Genomic DNA, 20,548 nt, shown 5'->3' with positions numbered 1-20,548 from the left:
CTGTGATCAGAGAGTCCACGCCAGTCAGCATTAAGGAACCCTCGGATAGATTTGATAAAAATGGTTAACACAACATAAGGGAGGAAGTAAATAGGACACTAGAATCTTGTGCATGTACATGTTTATGAAGACAGCCACCTGTCAGTACTTCTGGGAATTACTGTGTTGGATAGGGTACAGAGTTTAGGCATCAACAATCAAATGTAAGGCAATAGTTTCAAGACCTAAGCAGCAGCTGGTGTAAGCAGACACTTCAACAGGGAATGACTACTTTTTAAAGAAATACGGATGTCAGATCATTGTTACAGATTAGCAACTTCTCTGTGACAACACATCAGGCATTCAATACAAATCAGGTGTCAAATGCTCTCCTTCAAAGAAATCTCCTAAAAGCCAATTTTCTAGTGCAGACTGTGGCCGCACAGGTAACTGTCAGACTGGCTGCTGAGCTTGATTCAAGCTACCCAATAGCTACTTTGAAAGGAGAGTCAAGGCTCCGATCTGCACCTTTCATGGTGTCTTCTAAGCATGGGCCTCCAAAAAATCTTGAGTTGGTACTCAAATATGTCACACAATTGAGTAACAGCTGCATTCTACAGAAGTCACTGTAAGCAACAAAATGTATGATTGTAGTTGAAGGTGGGTGCAACACTGATCAGTCATTGGAAGATGCGGTTGCTGCAAAAATCACTCACTAGGTTGCATACACTGCATACTGTTGCACTTCTGGAAAGGAAGGCTAATTGACTAAAGGGCAGACATGAGCTAAGGCATAGATGGCTCTTATCAGAGCAGAGGAAATTAAAATAATTTGTTTTGCTATGGAAGCCTTCCTTGCAATGAGAGACAAAAATGTGATCTTGACATGCATGACAAACATATGTTATCCATACATCATCCACCAATAGGCAGAATCAAACTGTTCATGTTTCCACTCTTTTGAATATAGGGCCAGAATCACAAACTGCGTTTTGTACTACGGAAAGTAGTACTACTCATGTACCCAAAATTCAATTTGTAAACCTACAACTGTAGCGATCCACTTCTCCTATCTTTTCTGTCCCAAAATCTCCACCACAGTGGCTGAGATGTCAGCACACATAGGTATGAGAGTTAGAAATAAATGTGAGAGGACCAGAGAGAGTGGTGGGAAAATGTGGCATTATTACTAATAGCAATGTGAGGAGCTTGGGGAAATTTAATGAGGAGTTAGTAAAGGGACATGCTAATACAAACAATAGACCCACAAAACAGTTATGCAATTGCAGTTCACTACATACATTTTTAAGGTTACTACAGCCCTCAAGGTGTCAGAACAGGCTCAAAACTACTCCAGTCCAGTACTGGGAGTAAGGCAACTACCACCATGGCCAACAACTGGTATCGCAATACACATAAAACAACCGAGACAGGGAATTAGAATAAACCCCCATAGGAACTTATGCTGAATTTAACTCCAACAGGTTGCCAACCCGTATTGGGAGTCGGGATTGTTCAATAATTTGCCACAAAAGTCTTTTTCAGAATGGCTATGTGTCAAGAAATGTGAAACCAAGGGGGCATTTTCAGTGCCACAACAAATACGACTTATTTTAGATGATGAGTCTTGATCATGCGGGTGGTTTGCACAACAAAAGGAGCCACAAAGATACCAAATGGGGTATATAACATTAGTGGATCTTCAGTTTAGTAAGCTGATTGACAGAAACGTGTTTTGTATCATGTTTAAAGTCCTTGATGTTCACCATTTGGGCCCAAACTGAATTCTGACATTTGTAATAGCCCACTAATGAGGGACAGTTCCCAGCTGGAAGTGACCAATTGCTGGCTGGGCATGTCCTTTTAGATAAATTTCTTGGCATGTATCAGATGGTCACTTAGATTACGTCTTCTTTTGTATGAACAAAGTAGAGGATCAGAAAATAAATTCTGGAACCAGACTAGGTTATGTTTTTTCTTTATTATTTTACTCACTTTATTACTAGATGGCCAACAGGTAGATACAAAAGGGATACATTAATTTTGGACAATACCATATATGCTTCATGGATGTTCAAATTAAACGTTTTTGGTTACCCCTGGCCAATGGTTTCTCAGACAATATAGCTGATTCACAAAAAATAGTCTTTCGCCATTTGCAATTTCTGCAGATCCATAGAAATGGCCTTCAAGGTAGGCCATCTCGTAGGCCTTGAGGGTGGCTGCTGGTGTATTGCAGTAAAATGTTTCTCTCAGTCAGTTTACGATACAAAGATGTACCTATTTTCCCATTGTGTACCTGTACGGATAAGTCAAGAAATTGTAAATTGTTAGATTCTGTTTCAAATGCGAAGGCTAGGGGAGGGTGGGTACTATTCCACCAGTTCATAAAGTTATGTTAATTGTTTAACTTCCTCTCCATATCAGTAAAATGTCTTCAATATATCTCCTTCATAGCCAAATGTGGCTATGGAACGGATTATTGGGTATCAAAACTTGGGTGGCCTCAAAGTCATCAATATAAAGAATCGTCAAGTTAAGTACGAAAGAAGCGTTTAAGTGATTTGCCCAGAATCACAGGATGTTGTGCCTAGACTCGAAACAGGTTCCCCCAGCTCCAAGGTTGGCAGTTCAAGGTCAGCAACTTAGGCTGTTATGCCAAATCCTCTCCCCCTTAGTAAAGCGATGGAGCTGTCAGTTCAGAGAAACGTAAAGGGCTTTTTGAAGGCATACTAAGTTCCTGAACACCAAGGCTACACTGCATCTAAAGTTTCAAGGCAGAAAAGAAGTTTGAATTTCAGACATATAGCTAAAATAGAACCACACTGGGTTTACTCAGTATGCAGGAGTGATGGCCCACATGTTTAATTCAATGGTATTATGAGAAATAGCAGAAGGGGAGGTGTAGGTTAAAGATGGGGCAGGCATGAGAGTGGTGCGTCAGGAGAAAGGGAATCATGCATGCCCTGCAGCTTTAAAGACATAAAGCAAACCTGCTACCAAGGGTGAATGTGAAATGATAGTCTATGTGCACTTGTACCAATATATGCTATTTGTTGCCTTATGCAATGACAATATTAAGTTATTTTGAGCAATATATTGTTCAGTTACAAAACAATGACTGAATATTCTAAATGATCACCTGAAGCAACAACATCAAGGCAAGTATGTTTGGTGGTGATATACAAATGGTTATCTTTGATCCTTTTTGTCTTTTGAAGGCAGCACCACAAAGCAGGTCTACTGGGTGTAGTCTAGTAGTCATGAACATTCTGCATATTCTTCAGCACAGTATTAACAATTCAAATGAAACAAAAAATGTGCTCAACATTATACTTACTGGACTGTCTGTATCTTCTGTAGATGACAAGTATGACAATTCCTATTAGGCACAAGGCCACAGCAGCTCCAATCACCATCCCAGTCAGCTTTTATCCAAAGCAAAAATATAAATGATGGCAAAATGTCAAAAAGCAAGATAACTTTAGTGTGATTGTTAACATTACTAAAGTTTTAACTATGACACTTTCATGCATTAAAACATGTTTAAAACACAGAGGCCCTCATTATGAGTCTGGTGGTACTAGGACCGCCAGACTCGCGGTGGCAGTCGGACCACAGTCAATGCTGCAGTCCGATAGCCACATTATGACAGTGGCAAAAGCCCCACAGTCTGACCGTCGGCTCTGCCACTTATTCACCGGCCAACGGCCAGGCGGTGCCGGTGGTCTTAATCCGCCAAAGCAGCGCAAAGGCTGGCGGAGACAGGGTGCCAGGGGCCCCATGGAGGCCACTGCACTGTCCATGCACTTAGCATGGGCAGTGCAGGAGCCCCCATGGACAGCCCCCTTTGCGCTCCTCACTGCCTGGATTACAGGCAGTGAAAACCGCGACAGATGCTGTCACACCTGACGCTCCGCAACACTGCTACCGGCTCAATTACGAGCCGGCATCAATGTTGTGGGTAGTTTCCCACTGGGCCAGCAGGCGGAAACTCTGTTTCCACTCGCTGGCCCACTGGGAAACTTACAATAGGGCCAGAGGACAGAAGAATGGCATTCTTCCGACCTAACAAGTCACCCGCCAAACTCGTAAGGAAGCCCTAAGTTAGTATTTCATAGGTTGAAGAGTATGAGTGAATGCTAAATGGTACTAAATTGCGAATTAAATACCAGAGATACACAAAATACTTCGAATGACAGCTGCTCATTCCACCTATTTTACAGGTTTACCTGACTTGGAAACTAAAGCTGCAAACAAAAAAATACGGATATTTTTGCCATCATTAAATGTCAGTGCCTCATAACAGTACTTTTTAAGCCCATGTTCTGGCTGAGTAGTCTTTTGGTGCATAAAATAAAATCACCACAGAGGCTTGCCTATGTTCTTTAAATATAACCTGGCGTAGCATGATGGAATTTGGTGGCCTTAAGGTTGACAGGTAAGTTTCTACAGATAACTTATAGGGGTTTACATTCTTCACCGGTTCTTGGATAACAGCTGTGCTCTTCGAGGTATAATAGGAGAGGCAAGATCAGGCTTTGGCTTGGGAGTGGATATCATACTGGAATGGTATTTTTTATTCTTAGGATGTCTGTTTATGTATTCAAGATGTATAGCTTAGAAGAAAATAAGTTACTTACCTGTAACTGTAGTTCTCCAGTACTGTAATCTTTCATAGATTCACGTTTGAATCATTCCCCGTCGTCGAGGTGTGAGTCCCGGGTACCATAACATGTAGTGTACATTATACTAATAGGCTTTAAAAAGGAATGTGAAGTTCAATTTAACGGCCAATCCATTTCCTTTGTTAAAAAAAAGAACCAAAGCTATGCACAGGTCAATCAGGCGACTGCACCCTTTAGAACCCTCATCACAGAGGCTCCAGTTCCGTAGATTTTCATGCAAAAAGGTGAGTTATACTGTAAATACAATAAAGGGGAGCCTCTATGGGGAGGAGGGTGGGTTGCATGTGAATATATGAAAGATTACAACACTGGAGAACTATAGTTACTAGTAAGTAACTTATTTTCTTCTCCAGTATTGAATCTTTCATAGATTCACATGCTTGAATCAGAGTAGTCAGCGGTTTACAATTGCCAAATATATGCATATACATCGGAAGCGGATGGTGGGTAAATAAAGTATAGTATGGCTCACCCTATTGGTATAGATGGCGTAAAACTGCTTGCCCCACTGCTGCATCAGATTTGTCAACTTCATCCAGGCAGTAGTGTTGCGTGAAGGTGTGTCTGTTAGACCATGTTGCTGCTTTGCAGATCTTTTGGATCGACACACCAGCAAATAGAGCTGTTGACGCAGACACAGCTATCGTAGAGTAAGCTTTCACCCTATCTTGTAATGGTTTCTGCAATTCATCTTCCGATTGGGGCTTTGGTTGCTGGAAAGCCTTTTTTTAAATTACTATGACACATAACTGGTTTGACTCACAAAATACACCTTTCAACATCTAAGGTGTGAAGTGTTTGTTCTGCATGCGACTGAGGGTTTGGAAAAAAATGTTCTTAGAATGATGGGTTCGTTTAAATGAAAATCGGATTTCATTTTTGGTATGAATTTAGGGTTTGTTCTAAGGAGAATACTGTCCTTTTTGAACTGTATGAAGAGATCTTTTATAGTAAAGGCTTGTATTTCACACAGTCTTCTAGCAGATGTAAACTGATGGTAGCAGCACGGTTTTCCCTGGAAAATATTTTAGTTCTGGTTTATGTATAGGCTCAAAAGGGGCCTTCATCAACTGGGTTAAGACAATGTTAAGATGCCACCTAGGCAGTGGTCTTTCTACTGGGAGAAAAACTCTGAAAAGCCCTTTCATCAATTGTTTGATAATTCTTGAGGACCAGAGAGAAGGTGTTCTGTCCTCTCTCCGTGAGTCCAGATTTTGGTAGTTGTAAAAAAGGTATGGTAAAATCTGTTCTGGATTCGAAGAAAAGAGGTGCAAATTGTTCTGCTGGCACCAATTACAAAAACGTTTCCATTTTAATTTACATGATTTATTTGTAGAATCTGCTCTCGCCTTAGCTAGAATTTCTCGGCAATTAGACTGTATGTCTAGGTTTAGAAATTCTTGGTGTTCAGGAGCCAAGCCATCAAGTGTAGATGCTTCAGATTGGGATGTAAGATATGGCCATTGTTCATTGTTAGCAATGTATGACTGGGCATTAACTGTATGTGTGGGCTTTCCAATAGCAGGAGAAATTCCGTGTACCAGAACTGTCTTGGCCATTTGGGAGCTACGAGGGTATCCTGCATGGTTCTCTCAAGTTTGCAAAGTATTCTACGGATTAGAGGAATTGTGTAAAAAGCGTAAGCAAATATCTTCGACAATCTTATCTGAAATGATCCTTTTTGGTGACGCCAACTTGCATAGTACTGGCATTTGCAGTTGTTCCTGGTGGCGAAGAGGTCCAACTTCGGCATGCCCCATCGGATGAATATGTTCTGTAATATTTGATGGTCAAGTTCCCATTCGTGGCAGGTTGAAGACAATCTGCTCAATGTGTCTGCCACCATAGTTGATGCTCCTGCTAAATGTTCCGCTCTCAGAGATATTTTGTTGTGTATTGCCCACCGTCAAATTTCTTGTGCTTGATGCAACAGTGCTGCTGATCTCGTTTCCTCCTGCCTGTTTAAGTAGTCCATGCACATAGTGCTGTCCGTTCTGATGAGCACGTCCGATTTTGAAATTCTGAGAAGGAAATAACAGAGTGCTAGAGCTATGGCTTGAGTTCGACACAGTTGATGAGCCTTTTTTTGTCTGGATTGTACTATTTTCCACTGATGGAAATATCCTGTAAGTAAGCACTCCAGCCCTGTAGGGACGTATCTGTTGTTATTACGTGGTCCATTACTGGGGACAGAAATGTTAGACCTTCTGCCAAGTTCTTCCTCTGCGTCAACCACTGTATGGAGAATCTCATCGCTGCAGTTTTTTCTATGTGGTCGAAGGAGCCCTGTTATTTTTTCTACTGCCTGTCTAACTCTTCTTGCAGTGGTCTCATTCGAAGTCTGCAGTTCGGGATTAAAGGGATAGAAGAAGACAGCATTCCTAAGAATGATTTGTATGTTCGAACTGAAACGGGCTCTCTTTTGGTCAGTTTATGGGCCAATTGTTGCACTTTTTATCTGTCTGTCCAACGAGGCAGTCGCCTTGTCTGTATTGGTGTTGATAAGTGCACCTAGGAAGGTAATTTCTGTCTTCGGAATGAGGGAGGACTTCTGAAGGGATGTAGTGAGACCCAACTTGTTGAACAATTTCAGACATATGTTTGTGTGCTCGATGTTTGGTTGATCAAGGCACCATTACAAGAATCAATCATCCAAGTATGGGAATACTTCAACTCCTTTTTGCCTTAGATATGTTGCCACTGGGGCTAGCATCTTTGGTTTAAAATCAGCCCCTTGAATATTTACAAAGGGGAGCATCTTGAACTGAAAATGAGAGCCGCCTACCTGGATTCCTAAGTATTTTCGAGGATTTGCATAAATGGTATGTGGAAGTATGCATCTTTGAGGTCGATAGATGTCATATAGTCGCCATAGTTTAGAAGGTGCAAAATGTCCTGTAAGGTAACCATCTGAAAGGATTGTTTTTTGATATATTTGTTCAGTTTACGAAGGTCCGATATCGGATGCCAATCTCCTGATATTTACCTGATCAGAAAGAAACAGGAATAAAACCCCATTCCCTTTTGAATATACAGTACTCTTTCTATTGATCCTTTTATCTTGAGGGAAATATTTTAGTAGCTGTTTTAGACATGGAGGGGGTGGACCCTTGGGTGGGCAATTTGGTGGTTTGTTGATAAATTTGAGGGTGTGCCCTCGAGTTATGACATCTGGGACACGTTTTTCCGTTGTTATAGTAGCCCATTGGTGTATAAATTGGGAAATTCGACCTCCTAACTTGTGTGGCAATTGGTAATGTGGGGTAGCCTGCGCTGGTGTAAGGTCATTGTTGCCTTGAAGAGTCTCTACCTCTGGTGGGTTGTTTCGCTGTAGTTAGTTCCTTGTAGGCTGCAGTAGGTGGGTGTCTATACTGCAGAGTGTATTGAGAATGGTACTGACCTTGGTAGGGCTGATATTGCTGCCTATAAGGCTAAAAAAAAAAACTGAAAGGAAAAAGTACTCCTGCCTCTGGCTCCTTGAAAGGGTTACCTTCTCGATTGTAACGTACCCAATGATCTGGCTGTGTGTAGGAAGTTGGCTCTGTATAAACTATCTCAAAGTGAGAGCTAGTGTGCACTGAGTCCAAGGGTTCCCTTTAGAGGTCGATAGTGGCAAAATGAGATAATTCTAATGCTCTATTTTGTGGTAGTGTGGTCGAGCAGTAGGCTTATCAGAGGGTAGTGTTAAGCATTCGTTGTACACACACAGGCAATAAATGAGGAACACACACTCAAAGACTTAACTCCAGGCCAATCGTTTTTATATAGAAAAATATATTTTCTTAACTAATTTTAGAACCACAAGATTTAAGATTTGAAGTAAATACATAAAATGCAAGGTACTCCACATAGATAAGTAAGGAACTTTGAATTAGAGCAGTAACATACACAGTTTTAGTTAAAATGGCAATAAGCTATTTTAAAAGGGGACACTGCAAAAATCAACAGTTCCTGAGGGAGGTAAGTATTGCTTAGTTTTTCAGGTAAGTAAGGCACTTACAAGTTCAAGTTCCTGGGCATACGCAACCCACAGTTGGGGGTTCAAGGCAACCCCAAAGTCACCGCACCAGCAACATAGGGCCGGTCAGGTGCAGAGGTCAAAGGAGGGCCCAAAACACATAGGCGCCTATGGAGAACAGGGGTGCTCCGGTTCCAGTCTGCCAACAGGTAAGTACCTGCGTCTTCGCAGGGGGGTGGGACACAAGTAGGCACACAAAACACCCCCTCAGCGGCAGCCGGGTGCAGTGTGCTTAGCAGGCGTCAGGTTTTCAATAGGAAACAATGGAGGGACCCGTGGGTCACTCTAGCGGTGCAGACCTGATGGTCACTCCTGCACTGGAGTTCGGTTCCTTCTAGTTCTGGGGGCTGTGGGTGCAGTGCTTGGTCCAGGCGTCGGGTTCTTTGTTCCAGGCAGTCGCGGTCAGGGGGAGCCTCTAGATCCTCTCTGCATGCGTCGCTGTGGGGGTTCAGGGTGGTCGTCTCAGGTTACTCATGAGGTCGCAGTCGCCTGGGAATCCTCCCTGCAGTGTTGGTTCTCTGGAGCTCGAGCCGGGGGCGTTGGGTGCAGAGTGTGAAGTCTCACGCTTCCGGCAGGAAGAGTGAGGTCTGAAAGTTGCAAAGTTGTTGCTGTTTTTGAACAGTGGCGCTGTTCTCTGGAGTTTCTTGTTCTTCGGGTTCAGAGCAGTCCTCTTAGGCTTCAGAGGTCGCTGGTCCCTGTCGGATACGTCGCTGTGCAGGTTCACTGAGTCTGAAGATAGGCCGGTAGGGCTGGGGCCAACTCAGCTGTCGTCTCCGTCGTCTCTGCAGGGCATTCAGGTCAGAAGTCCTTCTTCTTGTTTGTAGGTTGCAGGAATCTGATTTCCTGGGTTCTGGGGTGCCCCTAAATACTGAATTTAGGGGTGTGTTCAGGTCAGGAGGGCAGTAGCCAATGGCAACTATCCTGGAGGGTGGCTACACCCTCTTTGTGCCTCCTCCCTGAGGGGAGGGGGGCACATCCCTAATCCTATTGGAGGAATCCTCCAATCTCAAAATGGAGGATTTCTAAAGGCAGGGTCACCTCGGCTCAGGGCACCTTAGGGGCTGTCCTGACTGCTGGGTGACTCCTCCTTGTTTTTCTAATTATCTCCTCCAGCCTTGCCACCAAAAGTGGGGGCAGTGGCCAAAGGGGCAGGCATCTCCACTAGCTGGGATGCCCTGCGGTGCTGTAACAAAAGGCATGAGCCTTTGAGGTTCACCGCCAGGTGTTACAGTTCGTGCAGGGGGAGGTGAGAAGCACCTCCACCCAGTACAGGTTTTGTTCCTGGCCACAGAGTGGCAAAGGCGCTCTCCCCATGTGGTCAGAAACTCGTGTGGTTGTGACAGGCTGGCAGAAAATGGCCAGCCTAGCACTAGGAGTCTGACTGGTATTCAGGGGCATCTTTACGATGCCCTCTGGGTGCATTTTACAATAAATTCTACACTGGCATCAGTGTGCATTTATTGTGCTGAGAAGTTTGATACCAAACTTCCCAGATTCCAGACCATATACTCTTTATGGCTACCCTGCACTTACAATGTCTAGGGTTTTGCTTAGACACTGTAGGGGCATAGTGCTCATGCACATATGCCCTCACCTGTGGCATAGTGCACCCTGCCTTAGGGCTGTAAGGCCTGCTAGAGGAGTGACTTACCTATGCCACAGGCAGTATGAGGTGGGCATGGCACTCTGAGGGGAGTGACATTTCAACAGTCATTTTCTCCCCACCAGCACACACAAGCTGTGAGGCACTGTGCATGTGCTCAGTGAGGGGTCTCCAGGATGGCATAAGTCATGCTGCAGCCCTTAGAGACCTTCCCGGGCATCAGGGCCCTTGGTACCAGGGGTACCTGTTATAAGGGACTTATCTGGGTGCCAGGGCTGTGCCAATTGTGGGAACAAAGGTACAGTTTAGGGAAATAACACTGGTGCTGGGGCCTGGTTAGCAGGGTCCCAGCACACTTTCAATCATAACTGGCATCAACAAAAGACAAAAAAGTCAGGGGGTAACCATGCCAAGGAGGCATTTCCTTACACTATGTCAGTATCAGTTTTAATAGCTTGTAGGCGTTGTCTATGTGCTTTCCAAATAATGACTCACCATCATAAGGCGTGTCCAAAATTTTGCTCTGCACCTCTGGCCTAAAGGATGTGGATTTTAGCCAGGTTTGACTTCTGAGCACAGCTGCTCCTGCCAGCTGCTAAAAACCTGTTGTAGAGATGTCAATCGCAGTCTATTATCTCTGCAGACGCTTTTTGACCTTCTAGGAGAATCTTCCTGGCTTCCTCTCTAGAATCCTCTGGAAGGAGATCTACTATGTATTGCGACACATCCGACCACATCTGTCTGTTGAGTCTTGCCAGAATCGAAAGAGAATTAGCTGCACGAACTGTAAGCCCTGCCATACATGAGATTTGTTTTCCAATAGAATCGAGGCAGCGCCCATCCCTATCAGGTGGTGTTGTGATGAGCGCAGATGGATTTTTGGAATGCCTCTGGGCAGCTTGACTAATAACAGAGTCTGGCCTTGGATGTCCTATTAAACATGCTGGCGCATTGCCTGGTACTTTATATTTCTTATCCAGTCATGGCATGACTGCTGAAATGGTGGCTGGATTCTTCATAGTACAAATACCCTCTTGCCAGATGAAATCTATTAAGGGTATTGCTTTCACTGACCTCTCTCTGGGTTCCGTAAAGTCATAGACGAAACAGTCTGTCTGTTTAGAGGAGACTGAAACCTTTTTGCTGCACGCTCCATTATGCTATAAAAACCACCAATATCGTCTGGTGGAGAGTCAACAGAAGGCAGCTGTGGTGGTGATGGTTGCTGCATGACAGAGTTATCCCACTCTGAAGACATGAAGGCTTGGTTTCTTATTTCTCCTTCTTCTTGTGCGTCCTGCGATGAATGTTAGTCGTCTGACGTGGATTTGCTAATGGCATTGTAGATAGCAGAATCCCTGAAAAGGAGAGTGTAGTAGGGCGAGTAGGCGGTATTTGCAGAGGTAATCTCACCTGTATTTGAAGCTGCGATGGAGGTGCAGATTCGGGAAAGCGCTTACAGTAGTCCTGCAGGATTGCTAGCAGGTTAAATATCAAGTCCTGTGGCATCTGGATTGTTTGATCCTGTATATTATGTGGTGAGATGGGCTGGTAGCTCTGTTGCACGTTCTCAGTCATGTAAACGTTGGAATGATAGTACTGGGCATCATCTTGTTCATCATCCTCATACTTAATTTGCAGCTCGGAGGGGCTGTGCGCTACTCCAAAAGGTCCTTCATCCTCTGATTCATCGTCTAATAGATGATGCAGTGGAAATGGTATGACTTTACTTGGTGCTATGTGCTCCGGACGTAATAGTTGGTCTGCAAGGGACAGGCCAGTAACAAGCATCAAGGGTGTTGAAGACAATGTGGTTGTTGTTGGTACCTTCGTCGACAGTGATAATAGTATCGTCAACGATGGCTTCACTGACAATGGTGTAGTCGACAATGGCCTCGTCGAATGTGGCGTCGTCGATGAAGAGGTCGCTGACGGTAGTGTGGTCAACCGAGATGTCTTTTTGATAACCCTCATCGACCTCAAGGATGTCACCGTGGCTGTAGCGCTCACTGCTGAGCTCAACGACGGTAGCGTCTTCATTTTCTTAGTCGAAGAAGGCCTCGTCATAATCTTGCAGGATATAATGGTTGTCGACAACAATGGAGATGAGGACATTATCATAGGCGATGCCGCTGTTGTGAACGTCTGTGGTATGGTAGTAGATATCGACGGTGATGACATTTTATTTTTATTTTTTAAATCAGAAATCATTTTTGATGTAGAAGGAAGTGATTTCGAAATTTTCTTATTGGAACTTTCTCTAGTAGACAGTGTTGAAGGCTCAGTAAGACTTTTGAGGAAGATTTCTAATGTGGCACCATCTCTGTTCCATGAGATTTTTTAAGTGCTTTTTTTTGTGGGGGCACTGAGGGCTCCACTCCCAAAGATCTTTCTCTCTTGTGGGATTTCTCAGTTTCCGAAGAGTCATCACTCTCTTCCTCAGAGAATGTATGTTCCTTTGATTTACGTTTTTGTAACCACACGAGGAGTCTTTCTTCTCTGTCTTTTAGGGTTTTCTGTGAGAAAGTTCTACAGATTTTGCAGTCCACAACTTTATGCTCTGGATAGAGACAAATACACTCTCTTGTACATTTCGCTGAACAAAGCCTTTTGTCCACATCGTGTTACGTTCAACTGTTGTCTTTTTTCCTGTGGCTGTTTTTACAAGACAGCTACAGGAAAAAAGACAACAGTTTAACGTAACACGATGTGGACTTGCCTTTCAAGAATTATTCTCCAGCTAGTTTATTACCATTTAATAATACTATTAAGTGACATTCATTAATACATAATTTGTCCAGATCAGTGTATTTCACTTAATAGTATTATTAAATGGTAATAAACTAGCTGGAGAATAATTCTTGAAAGGCAGGTGGATAGGTTAGAAACACAAATCGGAGTGGGAGAATGTAATATAGAGTATTTTGTTAAAAGTATGTTGAGTTGTTCACCCCATTTCGTTCCACCTTAAGGACATAGCTCACTCGTGTGGTGTGTGCTCAGTAGGAGTGTTGCAAATTAAATGTGGATGGCAGTTGGAGAGACAGGAGTAGAGTTCTCAAGCTGGCATTAGTCAGGTTGGATAGGAATACATTTTCCTTAAACATTAGCAACTATTGTGTGAAATCATGCCCTACAAAACTCGAACTGAGCTGGAAATGTGTCCGTGCACTTGAGGGCTTTTTCTAATGGAGCAACGCAAAAGAAAGCAAACATTAAAAATCTTGCAGCCAACAACACACTTACTAGACTATTTGTAATAAGCTTGAAAGAAAAAGTATCCCAAATCTTTACTTCTCCCATTTAGACATCTGGCAAACAGTAGTCTGTAATTCTGAAGTGAGAAGGTGAACTTCGGATTATTCTTCTGTTACTATCATCCCTATGTATGAATCCACACAAACAATCTTTACATAAAGAATTCCTGATCACATGAAAGTCGCCTACTTGGACAGTCTTTTAATCTGTGCTCTGATGGGCATGAGAAAGAGAAACAGCAAGACATTCTTTAAATATATTAATCGCAATGAGTTCCGGTGGTGATTGGGTCTTATTTCAACATCATTCATGGACAATGCACACTGCATAGAACTTCCTGATGCAGACATTCTGCTGGCACTTTCAAATGACTCTACTTTCTCTCTAAATAGCGCTCTTAGGTTTGAAGAGTTCACCATGACTTCCTTGTTTCAAAGGTCTGCTACAACCAGGCACTGCTAGTCCTTTATCTCAGCCACATAAAATACATATTTGGCATCATGTAGAAAAGTCACTTACAAGAAGTGTTTTTCATACCCAAGAAAAGAATAATTCACACACGGAATAGGAGCACTTAGTTTGCCTACAAGATGCGAGACATATTTGTGAATTAAGGTGAAGTTGCATTAATAAAACCCCCAACAGACTTTGGTCTCAATGCCTGAGGACTTGTACCAATCCAGTGAATTAGAGATAGGATTCTCTACTTTGGTAAGATATATGTGTCGAGTGCCAACTTGCTTTGGAGTGAGGAGAGCTCACAGGACGTTTATGCAGTGCTTTCTTCTGGGAGCACTGCCAAAACCAACGACAACTTGGTGGCCTAACAACGAAGGTACTTTGAGTCCTCCTATGTCCTGCTCGTCTTGAATTCTATACAAAGACTAGAGCAGCAGCAATGCAAATTATTCAGAGCTGTCAATCAAAAGTCATTAGCAATGAACCTCAAATATATGTTCAGTTTTCAGTACATCTATATGGTCTTCATAATTCAAGGTCCTTTTTTGACACTGTAGAGGCAGCATTGGACTGGGTGACCTCCAAACAAGGAACTCTGAGAGGGTTTCAGAAACAGAAGGGTTGCACACCTCCACCAGATATTGTGACTCACACCACAAGAACAGAAGGAGAGCATCAGGAGTCACAAATGCCTCTGCAGTAAAGTATTGTTTATAATAATCAATTTAATTTGACGACATCCTAAGCCAGTTCGTGTCCTACTGGAGTTTGCCCAGTTTTTAGCATGGTGGAAAATTCTTGCCCACTATTCTGTTCATAACTGGAGAGGTCAGGCTGTTTGATAACAGGCGATTCGAGGTTTGGATAAAAGACTGAAGGAGGAGGTATATTGTGATCAAGTTGAATGTTTATTGTCACGGTCAGCTGCAAGATGCTGCTTGTTTCAAATAGTTATCGGCATTCCCATGTTCTCCTGAACTCTTTGTAGACTCTCCTGCTATAATCAAGGGTTCTAAAGTAAATTCCAGCCAGTCCCATTGCCTGTACTACTATGTAATGTTCATGGGTTGAATTCCAAAATGAAAGGGAGGTGCAGTCCAGAAGGTTGCAAAGCAGAATTCTCCAGACAGCTTAATGTTCAAAGAGACATACGTTTAGGCTCCCAGTGTAACATCTAGGCAGATCTAGAGGCACAACTTTTCTGTTGCTAGCTATACCACCAACTCAAGAGGGACTACTATTCTCCTGCATAAGAATTTACCATTTACAGTTTTATTTACATCTTACAAGGCATGACCAGTCTAGCAGATACCCGATGGTCTCAGGCTCTGTGGAAGGCTATGCCATACCAGTTTTAAATGTGTACATACCACTAACAATATTTAAAGTGCTTATTGATACACTTCATTCTCTTCTGTGGAGTAATTGTTTACAGAAGGAGGCTTCAGTGGAGTAAAGAACAAAGCAGTTGATAGGTACAATCCACTCCACACTGTCATACTGGTAAACAAGTGTGGGCAACTCTATCACCTCACTGGTGATTAACCTTAACAGTATATAATAATGGTAGGGTTCCAGCAATAGAACCTAAATCGGTATGTAAGACAGTGAGTGATACAACTGAAAATGTTGTATTAGTGGTCAGCTTTGCACCCCAAACTCACAATAGTTTAAGAATACAGTGACTAATCAATTGTATTCACCATCTCTAATCAGATAGATATTTATCCAGGGTGAAACTTTGGTGTTAGTCATTCCTTGCCAGGCGTTTAAGCACATGACACACGAAGGTTCAGAAAATGATTTATACTGGGGCAGTAAACTCTTGATTCAGTTTGTTGTGAAAGAATCCCTGAAAGCTGCTGGACACTCTGAGTGATGCAGCATTCGGTGTTTTTTTTGCTGCTTACATCCCCTATTTCATATCTGTTGTACAAATGACCATAATTCCTGTGGCAAAAACGTGTTTTGCTTTGATTAAAGGTCAGTCAGTGGGCAGTTGGGGATGTTTGGGGGTATTAAGAGGGTAAGCGCTAGGTTTAGTTTTAGGTACTAGGAGTTTTTAGGGTTCAGTCATAGGAAGTATATAGGGGTAGTACGGGTTTTTAGGGTTCAGGGATGGTTGGTGAATACGGGTAGTACCGTGATAGGTAGTGCTGACGGGTAGCAATGTGTTTTTAAGTTTCATGGATGGGTGCTGTATAGGGGTATTAAGGAGGTCTTCAAATTCAGGGATGGGTAATGTTTAGGGTTAGGAAGGGAATTTTAGGGTTTACCAAAGAGTTGTGTGTGTTTTAATGTATGTGAATTTCTGTGTTGTAATGTGAGGTTGTGCTATGTATGCTAAATGTCTTTGTAAGTAAATGCATTGACAGTGCAATTTCTGTGCATGTGCTATAATGTCTTGTGTGGTGCTAATTTGAACAATAGTGACATATTCCCTTTAAGTATCTGCAAGTGATTAGGTCTCCCACATCTGCCTGATTCACATCATGATTAATGGCAGGTCTAGGTTCACAGCAACATGTGCAGAGCACATCACCGAACTTCATGCACACCGAAACACTTCCCATACAGAGTGAGAAGCACACCCCATCAACAATGCACATGAAACAGGGTAGGTGCCTATGTGACCACCATATACTTGTTAGGAGTAGGAACGGGATATACAAATACTATGCCGCAAAATATTCTACAGGGTCAGGAAAGGTCATGGTTATAATGAATATCCAACTTGAGTTACTCAAATTACACTTCTATAGGAATCCAAACTAATGGTACACCTCACTTACAAGTCTAGCAGTTAAATGTTTAACTTGCGTTGATTCGGAAAACAAAAATATGGTGAAGTCAGATAAAAAAGCCACCCTGAGCTAAATATGGCCACCATTTATTTCAAGTAAGTCAACCAATTACAGGTGTGTTACATTTGAAGACTATTTTGGTCTTCCTTGTAGATTTTCATTGCCTTAGAAAACACATGAAAAATACAAATCTAGCTCGAATAGGAGCAACTGTAAGTATTGGCATTCACAGATTTTTAGACTACATGTTCTCTTACCATCGTGGTCTGCAAGCGGTCTTCTACAAACTGAAGAACTCTGGTTCGCAGGTCGATGCCCATCGATAGGCTTGTCTAGAAAAATCCAGAAAACAAATTAGAGCTGAAAGAAAGACAACTAATCATGAGGATATTTTGGTACATGCTGAACAAGGACAAAGAAAGTTCATTCTTCTCCTGATCGATCTGCAATGGAAACATTATGCAGGATTAGCACACTGTACTTCTACTTGGGACAGTTAAGGCAAGAGGAGTCTCATTACTTCTGCCAAAACAGGAGAAACCTACTGACAGATGACAACTGAGCCTAAGGGGAAAGCTGTAGGTATTTAATGTGAACTTTTCTGACACCTGACCTACACATCTTGGTTTGGAATTGCAAACAAGATTTGACATAAGCCAGCAACCACACTATGCCCACAAGATGATTTAGACTGCCTGCCTAAGAACCACCACCCACATAATGTCCAATTACTGCACTATTATGTCAAGGGGGTCACTCCCATGGTCTATTCAAGAGATCACAAAGAAATAATGAATGCAACTTAGCCGTGAAGTCTCCCTTGCTGCGTTCTCTGAGATATCAAAAGTGGAAGACAATGTATGCCTATGAAAGTCTTGCTCAAAAATATGCTCCTACGTCCACTGCAGGGCCTTGGCCACTTGAAGAAGGCCATAAAATGGAACCGAGACTGGGATTACATAGGGAACAATGGGAGAATTAAATTTAAAAAAAAAAACATGAAAAAAAAAAAAAAAGGGAATGCAACATTTTGCCAGCTTCGGCAAATGCATAGCATGAATACCAATGAATAACAAATGCTACTTTGAAACCCTATATGGGACTTTTGAGCTGCACAATTTGCATCTAGATAAATATTTCTGAAACCTAATTCAGCAACCCCTAAAGTCTACCTATAAACTCTCAGAAGTTGAGGCGGCCCCTATGCTAATCAGAGAGGCTCCAATACAAATACAATCTACATCTCGATACTATGATATAAAAAAGTGATCAGATCAGCCTGACCCTTCTGGGTTTAAAGATCAGATACATTTACTCTGCCTCATCAGGGGAAGAGAAAGTGAACCATACACATCCTTACAAAATCAGTATAATCTTTGAAAGTGATAACATGACATTCTCTTTAGTTTCGGTTAGTGCCAACTTAGAGCATTAAAACCAACTAAGTGCGACATACAAATCCATCTCATTCTGGTGGAATTTATATGGTTCATTGCTCTGTTCTGCAGTCTTAATATTAATGTGAACAATCTGAACCACAAAATGTAAAGCAACACAGAGCAAAATACTTTAGCTACCTTTTTTTTTTTTAGCAATAGATTTTTTTTCCACATTTCCATGTCTGTATCTATTTTGGGTCTTGGCTGGAACCACACCTTGAGTTTCATATAAACAATATAAAGTTGTCTGTTCCTGAGTCAATCTCATTCCTTCCTATTCTTGTATTTGTCCCGCCCAGGAGCAGTTTAGTCTCAAGTGTTCGGATTGGATAAGCTGCATCTTTCCACTGCATAAGAGAGGACCCTACACTAATTTAATTGTCAGCATGTCATGTGAGTGTTTACTACACTGTGTGCTCTATCCACCCCCCATCCCCCATCCCACAAGCTCTCTGCCCTGTTTCCCCATGTTAGAACTTCGTTTTAATTTTTAAACATTTTGGAAGGCCCTGCAGCTGCAACTTACTACTGTGACTCCTACTTACCTTTTCACACTTTGGGCAGGCTTCTTTTTTTTTTTTACATTTGATTTACCATTCCAACATGGTAATCTACCATAGTAGGGCATTAAATGAAAAATGGCCACCATGTGTTACCATGCATACATGATCATCATAACATACACAGGCAAACATTGTTTAAGTGCCTCTTGACACAAGGATGTGATTTGCAGCAAGCACTGGCAAAGCCCATAGTGTGGCAATTTAGAGGCAATAACTACTGGCTATGCCAATGTTAAAATAGAAATACAGATAATTTGATGAAGAACATAACAAATTAGACCCCTCACTCTAATGAATGATAAACGATTTAGGAATGCAATATTAATTTTGTAAATGTATATTTGAATATGCTTTCTCAAACAAGTTTGTACTGCTCTGACCCTGCTATTAAATTAAAAAATAATAACAAATGTGTTAAAAAAAAAGAGAGACACATCATTAATTACTTTTTCAGTTTAAATGCCAGTCTTGGCTCATTTTTATCATCAGTCCTATTAAATCTTCACGCTGACCAACATGGTCAAGGGTTCGAATTTGTGTTATTTGAATCTGTATGCTACATGTCACCCAGGACGGTATCCTGGTGCTTGGATGGATTATAGAGTATCTCGCGTACTATGAATTAGAGATCAGGCCGTCCTTATTTCTTCCATTTTTCACAGACACTCAGTTCATAATTCTTCAACCTGCAGAATTTGAAGTGCTCTGTTCGCAAGTTTGTAGTCATCTCCTGCTTGCTGCTCCTTCTAGGAAAACAGAGGTTAACCTACAATGTTAAGTGTACCTTCGATCATTCTTAGTTAGCGCTTGTTGCCTTACTGCCACCCCCCTTCGACCCCTCCCTAACCGGGCCCAAAATAACCCTCTATGCAAGCCCCGCCATGCTACATACACAGGCAATTTTAATTGCTCAAATAAAATCAAATAATTGACCTCTTCCACTGCCTCCTAAATGCAACTGTGGATTCGCCAGTATTTCCCACTTAAAATACCAGACAATCTCAGCAAACAGAAAACATCATGTTTTACATTAAATAGCTCACTTTTCATTCCACTTGTGCCTCCGTCTCTCCTTCCACGGTAATTCGAGGGTAGGTCGCTCCCCCTGCCGCTGCAGCTCCACCAGCCCAGGTTCCTGAGACCTCCTAGCAAGCCCAGCTACCTCACAGTAAGTACCCCCCCACCGCCCAGCCCCTCGCCCTGCCCCGCGCTACTCACCTCCTCTCCTGCTTCTTTTCTTCTTCTCTGTTCTTCCTCTGTGCTCTTCTTCTGTAGTCTTTATCTGTACTCTTCTTTCTCTCCTGCTCCCCGTCTTTTGTCTTCATCCGTGTGCTTCTTTCTCTCTCCTTTGCACCGCGACCTGCGTGTGCCTCTTCTTCTCTGTCCCTCTTCTTGGCTCTTCCCTCTGCTGCTCGTCGCTCCTCTTCTTCTTCACCTTCTTCTGTATTCTTCGGTCTTCTGTTCTTCGGCTCCTCTTCTTCTTTACCTTCTTCTGTGTTCCTCTGTCTTCAGTCTTCGGCTCCTCTTCTGCTCCTCTACTTCTTTTACCTGCTTCTGGGTTCTTCCAGACCTGTCCTCCTGCTCCTGTCTCATCTCTCTCCCTCACTCACTCGCCTCCCCCTCTCTAACACCCCTATCTACCTATCTCTCTATCTTTCCCCCTCACTCGCCTCCTCCTCTGTAACCCCCCCATCTTCCTATCCTTTCACTCTACCTCTCACCCTCACCCACCTCCAC

At 42.7% G+C, this 20,548-nt stretch overlaps 1 protein-coding gene across 2 annotated transcripts in view; it reads right to left on the bottom strand.

Moving 5' to 3' along the window:
• The window catches only part of PNPLA7 (patatin like phospholipase domain containing 7), a 1,294,112-nt gene that overhangs the window by 1,207,146 nt on the left and 66,418 nt on the right, over positions 1 to 20,548 (bottom strand). For both annotated transcript variants that reach the window (XM_069241381.1, XM_069241380.1), the window contains exons 3-4: positions 17,067 to 17,141; positions 3,320 to 3,407 (exon numbers count right to left, since the gene is read on the bottom strand). In XM_069241381.1, coding sequence (XP_069097482.1) covers positions 3,320 to 3,407; positions 17,067 to 17,141 — 163 coding nt within the window. The remainder of the gene's footprint in view (positions 1 to 3,319; positions 3,408 to 17,066; positions 17,142 to 20,548) is intronic.

This window comes from Pleurodeles waltl, chromosome 6, assembly GCF_031143425.1.
Source record: "Pleurodeles waltl isolate 20211129_DDA chromosome 6, aPleWal1.hap1.20221129, whole genome shotgun sequence".
Lineage (NCBI taxonomy): Eukaryota > Metazoa > Chordata > Amphibia > Caudata > Salamandridae > Pleurodeles > Pleurodeles waltl.
Note: the sequence above shows the minus strand (reverse complement) of the source record. Positions and strands in the feature narration are given on the sequence as shown.